At 39.7% G+C, this 7,441-nt stretch overlaps 1 protein-coding gene and 1 pseudogene across 2 annotated transcripts; one reads left to right on the top strand and one right to left on the bottom strand.

The window, feature by feature from the left end:
* Positions 1–1,085: 1,085 nt before the first annotated feature.
* LOC148736466 (uncharacterized) lies at positions 1,086–3,742 on the top strand (annotated as a pseudogene). The gene is made up of 3 exons (XR_015999395.1): positions 1,086–1,268; positions 1,365–1,428; positions 2,276–3,742. The product of XR_015999395.1 is annotated as an uncharacterized LOC148736466 (transcript).
* A 1,098-nt stretch (positions 3,743–4,840) lies between these two features.
* Positions 4,841–7,415, bottom strand: LOC148736465 (uncharacterized). Its single transcript, XM_088755225.1, has one exon. It carries the CDS (start codon positions 7,151–7,153, stop codon positions 5,240–5,242), a length of 1,914 nt encoding a protein of 637 aa, XP_088611351.1. The 5' UTR covers positions 7,154–7,415; the 3' UTR covers positions 4,841–5,239.
* Between the last annotated feature and the right edge of the window lie 26 nt (positions 7,416–7,441).

The following is a 7,441-nucleotide window of genomic DNA, read 5'->3' as shown; positions in this document are numbered from 1 at the left end:
ATTTAGATGAAAGATTATGTGCTCAGTGACAGACACAAGCATACCTGGAGAAAAAGAACGCCAAGGGCTTCCAATAGGAGCAGAAACTACGACGATCCGATGAGAACTTCGGATGCTGCTACACTGGGCTATAGGAGGGTCCCCTACACCCCTCTGTAAAACTTAGTTAAGTAAGAGTACTAGGTCTTCTCCTGTCTGTTACATCTGCATTAAAAATATCCAAATTGTCAAATTCTTTCACCACTTGATCCGCTGACAAGACCGGCCGGCATAGTTTGCCAATTGGGCAGACTCAATGTACCACAAATGAGGAAGTGTTACCATTTACATAGACAAAAATGTTGTATTTGCAGGTGAAATATTTATTGAACCACCAATTTCATAGAGGATTTTGCTAAAACTAGGAATGGTGAAAATTGAACGAGGAACAAGGAAAGAAAAATTACAAATGGCGGATGATAACACGGAAAAACGTCCTGAGTTTTGGGCAAGCGTTCTTTGAACTCGCTCGTAAAAGCAATCATCATGGACGAGAGAGATAATTATTTAAGGCTTTTTTTTCAATTGAGTTTTTCCTTTAAAATATTAGGTTTACGCCGTTATAAATAGCAGGTGCGACAGAAACCTGATCTTCGGAGACCCTTTCTCCGTGTTGTCATCCATCTTTTTGAACTCTTACGGTTGATTACCACCGGAACTTCGGTCCCAGACTCCCTCTCCCCGTTCTTGATTTCAGTCAAAACCATCACGCAGATCAGTTATCTAGGATAACAGAAATCAATGAAATCTAGATATTGAATTTTCCATTACTTAACAAGCGTTCACTCTATCTTAACTATCACGCTACAAGACTGTCGCACGACTCATCGAGGTGAGCAATAAAACTCTCTAAACACGGGTCACGGACTAACCGAAAAAACATCCCAAAAATCTAAACTCTGTGTACAATCCCGCCAGGACTATACAAGCTGGGGCAAGATATCCGGCGTGAGCACGTTATCAATTAACAATTGGTTCATGCTTTAGCGTGCACTATCGAGTTATCGAGCACGCGGGAAGTTTGGAGAGCGCGGAAGAAGCGTAAGAGTTGCCCGAGGCAATAGGGACCTTAAGCATCGATGACTTTGGGTGTCACGGACGTTCGCCGGAAGTGATTTTTCAGCTGTCGTTAGCCGTTGCTATGGATACACCGTCCGTCCCTGGTGAAAGGTCACGTCGACAACGCAGGATCACTTAGTTTGACGTCCTGCAGAAAACGCAGAAATACAGGTGGGTTTGAGATTAAAATTGCCGTACTTCGAAGATGATTTGATGTCATTCACTCCGATAACCACATTAAATTTTCTCGGCTTTTGTACTTGTGGTCATGTCAAGCTTACAAGTTCCCGGTGAAGGAGGAAATTACGCTGGTCGAAGCAGATCCTCGAGGTTAGTTGTCATGCAGCTTAATTTTTTTTTTGGACGAAAATCTCTGAAGTCTTGCAAGTAGCTTAGCGTAATGCGTACTTTGAGAAAAAAATTCTTAACCTTAGGTTAAAGTTAACTTCGCTACAACAGATGAATATCAAAAGTCGTCCGTTAGTTTTGTGCAACAAGCAGTCGGCAGTTCCTATTTTGTTTATCTTTTTTGTCCGGCCCGGCTCAAAGTGCGACATCTAGCTATAGGAATGTACACACTTTTTTCTCTAGTAATCTTTCCTAAAGGACTATCTGAGATTAACGGAAATTAAAGAATATAGGTAGCCGTGATACCGCCCAAACTGGTTTGAAAATAAAATGTGTGTTGCAGCTATTAAACTTACTCTTACACGTAAAGCATATTATTTAAGCTTAAGTAATAGAGCACTTTTTCCATGTTTATATAGCCTCATCTAAACACGAGGTTGGTTGGGAGAATTCAAGACAGTTTGCAACTGTGGTGGTTATATACCGGCCATGCCATTTGTTGGCTGGCTGGTAGAATTCATATTAATTACTTTACTCACGTACTACTATCCTCTGTATAGAACATTTAAATTAGCCTAAAATCGCTGGGAAACGAAGGATTTTCAGCTTGGGAATGAAAAATATAAATTTTTACCAAAAATAGGGTGTAGCTCGAAAACTGGAAGTAATGTATAATTGGGGGGACTTATGTTTACGTATGCTACAGAGATGTTTAACACTGCATTTTTAATCATATCAGATCAACTGGGCATGATGTTCAGGTGAGCTAACTGGATACTTGTATAAGTTATCTTTTAAAGGCTGAAATTTCATGCATTGTTTAAAACAGTGGTAAAATGGAATGGAGTGAACAGAAAGACATTCTCCTGTGCCATGAAGTCTTGCAGGCTGAGCCATACAGGGCTAAAGAGAAGACTGTGGGCAGAGCACAGGCATGGGAGAAAATTGCCAACATTCTCAACAAAAGAGCAGAGTTTAAAGTTAACAAGAGGTCTGTAAGAGATCATTATATGGTCCTGGTGGAAAAATTAAAAAAAAAAAAGACTTCACAATAGTTAAAAGCCAGTGGCATCAGTCCTGAGCCAACCAAGCTGGACAGACTACTCAAAGAAATCATAGAGAGAGCTGAGGCCTGTGATCAGTCAAGAGACGAGGAGGATGAAAACACAAGAGAGAAATAACAGAAAGAACAAGAGCAAGCTAAGGATATCAGGCTCAAAGCCATGGAGTCATTGAGTGAAACGAAGAAATGGTCACTTTCAGGTGGGGATGGTGAAAATCAAAACAAGGCCAAAAAGAGGCAATCCAATGGAACTGAAATGGTGGCCTATTTGAGGGAGCAGGCAACTGAAGAGAACAGGCTAAAAGAGAGAGATATAGAAATAAGATCTGTGCAGTTGGAGAAAGAGACTGAGAGGCAGCAATTGCTTGACTAGCAGCATAACAGCCTGATGCAACTGCTGTTACAACAGGAGCAGCAGCAACAACAACAACAACAACAACAACAACAGTTCCAGTAACAACAACAGCAGCAGTTGCTACAAATGCAAACCTACATGGCTCAACAGCAACAACAGCAGTATAAGATGCTTATGCCAATATTAGAAAAGAAAAATTGAAAAAAGAAGAGCACTCTCCTATCCACGAAAATTTGAAATAAGCACCCTGCCCTCTTCCCTGGCCCAGATTTGAACATTAATACTTGTTTTCAATTCAGCTTGTGAACATGTTTAAAGTGAACTGAAAAGGATCCCTCTTGAATAAGCACCCTACTGTTTTAACTCAAAATTTGAATAAGTACCCTGGGCACCACTTATTTGAAGATTTACAATATTATACCATGAAACATATATTTCATGCCTTTATTTTTTGTAATATTGTTGGATATCTTTTGAGCTACTCTTTTAAAACATTTTTTTTAAACTATGATTGTATCGGCCCCAACCAAAGCAACAGATTGGTACATATTAACTTCATTGATCAAAAGAATCACCATCTACTTCAGTTGGAGTCTGTTAGTGTGATGAAATTGACTGCTTACATATTTTTTATGCTTAACATATTTTTTATTGCTTGTGATGTCTTCATGCTTTCTGTATTACATTTTTTATAATTTGTTGATGACACAGTTTATTCATACCAGCATATACATTGTAATTACTTATCCTCAAAAGGTATATTACTGATGAGAAATTAATGCCATGTATAGAACTTTAAAATTTACATGACTTGCTATAATATAAAACTGGGCACATTACTTTGAAACAAAATTTTGATTAAAAACTCTATGAACTTTGCCATACAGTGTAATGAGCATTTATAACACAAGCCCTATTTTTATTTTGGTACAGAAGATTAAGCGATTAGACAACCAGAGTCCCCACAGTTATCATGTTATTTTTAAAAACTTGTAAATACATAAAAAGCAAATTGATATTAGTTTTTTATTTGTCTGTCTTGTTATTAGCAATTAATTTCGTCCAAATCTGTGGATCATCAGGGGCGGATCCAGGGGAGGGGTTGAGGGGGTTGCAACCCCCCCTTTGAGCAGCATTTTAATTTTTTTTAATTCTTCTTTAAAAAAAATAAGAACAAAATTGTCTTTTACGAAGTTGTTTCACTTCCACCATTCACCTGCTTTTGCGGATTTAAAAAGATAATATACATTTCGCAACTTCTGTCAGTGTGGGGGATCAGTTACTTGGGAGAAAGTCTTATTAGGATCGCGTGACGTCCTCAGGGTCATATATAATAGGAACACAGGTGAAATTCATTCAAGCGTAAACGAGCGGGATTGGGACCGAGCGAATGTTTGAGTCAGTTGCTGAGGTCGAAGAACGTACGAACTGGAAGCTGTCATGAAGAAAATAACCGATTTTTATGCGAAGAAATCAGGTAAGTTCGTGTTTTTTTTTTAAAAAAGACGGTTAATTATATTTAATAACAATAATAACTACTTTCAACACCCGATAGCCTTGACATACCGTGCAATTCATACAACAGATACAAAGTGTATTTTTCATTGTCCACCAGTTGAAAGCTGACTGGCAAGAAAATCATGTCTTTTGAACATAAATAAACATTTTGCAGGTTCAGCCCAATCGAGGCCTGAAGATAATGAAGGTATTAATGAAGGTAAGCAGAAATAAAATTGTTCTTAAACGGAGACAGAGAAAATAATTTATTATACTTCACTACGTGAACTGTCATTATAATTATAAACACAGAAAGCTTCGACATCCGATAGCTTCGACACGCGATAGCTTCGACACGCGATAGCCTCGACATACCGTGCAATTCATACAAAGTGTATTTTACATTGTGCACCATATTGAAAGCTGACTGGCAAGAAAATCATGTCTTTTGAACATAAATAAACATTTTGCAGGTTCAGCCCAGTTAGGGCTGTCCCTAAGTTGCTCCAATTTTCTCAAAAAGTTGCTCCAATTTTCCAAAAAAGTTGCTCAAAAGTTGCTCCAAAATTCTAAAAGTTGCTCAAAAGTTGCCCCAAAATCCAAAAGTTTCTCAAAAGTTGCTTTCTATTTTTGGGTGTAAGAGATTGATTTACAACTCAAATAACGATTTAATTAATAAATTTCGCTAAACGCAACCACGTGATTGTATTCGAACAAAACAAACTTTGCTAATATGCTTATTAAGGATATAAAGTTTCTCTGACATAAACGAGTGTTTGTGGTATAAAGCCATGTTCTTTCAATATTTACAATATTTACACTGTCCCTGAAGGTTTTGCACCACCAGCTACCCCTCTACCGACACATAATTCATGATTTCATGTGCGCTTATTGTCATTGTAACGTAACATGACCGATGTTTCCACTGTTTCCTCTAATGCTGCCTCTTGCTGCTTACTAAATGCATTTTGTAGCAGGCTAAACACTCGTTCAGCCGATGCTGAACTAGGCTGCACCAACAAGATCTTTTTGACTGCAGCAGACCAATTTGGGAGAGCAGCGGCATGTGTAGCCCACCAATGTACTTTGTCTTCATCTGTTTCAATGGCTGCACCATCAGCAGTGGCCAGATAGTTTGGCAGCTCTTCCACAAGCTGTACAACCTCTGCATCAGTAATGAAACTAAATTGCTTTAGGTCCTGGACTGATACAGCAGTTGGACGTAGTGCTTGCACCTGTACTGGGCAACATAACCGTGCAGCCTTAAATGCACGAACAACATTGTGGAACTGCACACTTAATTTCTGTTGGTAAAAGCGGAAGCCTGGATTGATGCATGCCTTTCCTTGGGCAACTAACTGGTTGTACAATGCCATATTTCTACCTGCATGTTGGCGAGCTTTGGCCTCAGTGTTTGGATAAGAGTCAATGGCTATTGCATGTGCTAATGCAGACAAACGTTCATAGCAAGCAAATACTAAGGGACCATCCCCCTCAAGATAATAAGTTGCTTGAAAAAAGTGCTTGCCCGCATCAATCATAGCAGCAAGCTCAATGTCTAAGTCTCTAGCAGTAACTGGATCATCAAAAATCTCCAACAGGCTTGCACGGCAAACAGGAGACAGGTTATCATTTTCTCTTAGGAAGGGCTCAACGTCCCCAAAAAACTCCATTACCTGATTGAGGACTTCCCATTTGCTCCACCATCTGGTTTTGGAATGAAGTCGCATCGCTGTGCCAGTTCTTGTCTTCCACAACAGCCGGGCAGCTGGACTTAGAGAAAACATGGTGTTCCAACACCTAGAAAATGTGTCTAGGACACTAAATTCAAAGTGTTTCCCAACATTGTCGATTGTGTGTGAGAAACAGATGACATTAAAAATATTGGGAAAGAAAAACATGACTTGACGCAATCCAGCCTCATTTACTGAGGCACCATCTCTCATTGCTGCTAGAAGCTGGTTCGGCTGTATTTTATACTCCACAGCCAAGCACTGAATCAGTCTTTGAGCAAGCTCTTCCCCATTCATGCTCTTGGCTAGAACTTCAAGTTTGAGAAGCCTCTGCTGTATATTCCAATCTTTGTCAATGAAGCGAACCACAATTGCCAACGCTTCACCAAGCCTGGTGCTCCCATCAAAGATCACAGAAAAAGCACTGTTGGCAGCTATTTCGGATTTCACAAAGTCTATCTCCTTCTGATGAATGGTGGGAATGAATTCTGTGAGATGGCTCCGAGTTGTCAGGCGATGACCATATTTTTCAAGAAATGGTCGCAAACTGTCGACTTTTGAAAGAGGGATACCTGCCTTCAGCAACGCTTCCACGAGCTCGTATCGATAGAGCCTCATGTCTTCGGGTAATGTGTATCCTCTTGCTCCTCCGCTTGTTTTTGCAAGAAGATCCTTGATATTTTGATCTTTCTTCTTGCTTTTCTTAATATTCTCCAGCGCTTTGATGTGCTTTACAGATGCTACATGTTTCTTGATAGAACTCTTTTTTTTGGAAAGAGTTTCTCTGCAGGCGTCACATCTTAGATTTCCCGACACTGTATCTGTAGTCAGGCACTGGTCCTTGAACTCGTTCATTCTATCCCACGCGGACACTTTTGGATCGACTGATCCACGAACATTTCTCTTCTTTTTGGCTGGATTAGTCGGCACTTTTCTTTTCCGAGAGATACTGGCTTTTTCTGGAACACTTAATCTAGCTCCAGCACTAGCTGCTTCTTCCAAAGGATCTGAATATTCATCATCTTCACTCGAGCATGAATTATCACTCGCCTCCGCCATTTTGAATTTTTGAGCATATCCGCTGACCACTTTCGTCTGCTACCACAGGCAGCCCAGGGGACCGGTATTTTCACTGTGTTTTACACAGAAATGGCCGAATCACATAAAAGTTTAAATTAGAACTTTAATGGGTGGTTTTTAGACAAATTTTAGTTACAAATTGCCTTAAAAGGGCGAGAAAGTTATTCAAAAAGGAAAAAAATGCTCGAAATCCGAAAAGTTGCTCGAAGGACTAAAAGTTGCTCCAAATCCGAAAAGTGGCTCAAAAGTTGCCGAGCAACTTCGGGA

Source organism: Stylophora pistillata, chromosome 3 (assembly GCF_964205215.1).
Source record: "Stylophora pistillata chromosome 3, jaStyPist1.2, whole genome shotgun sequence".
Lineage (NCBI taxonomy): Eukaryota > Metazoa > Cnidaria > Anthozoa > Scleractinia > Pocilloporidae > Stylophora > Stylophora pistillata.
The sequence above is the reverse complement of the archived record's forward strand: the minus strand, read 5'-3'. Positions and strand labels throughout refer to the sequence as shown.

Excerpts from the sequence above, each read along its gene's own strand:
- LOC148736465 (XM_088755225.1), bottom strand. The coding sequence starts at position 7,153 with ATGGCGGAGGCGAGTGATAATTCATGCTCGAGTGAAGATGATGAATAT.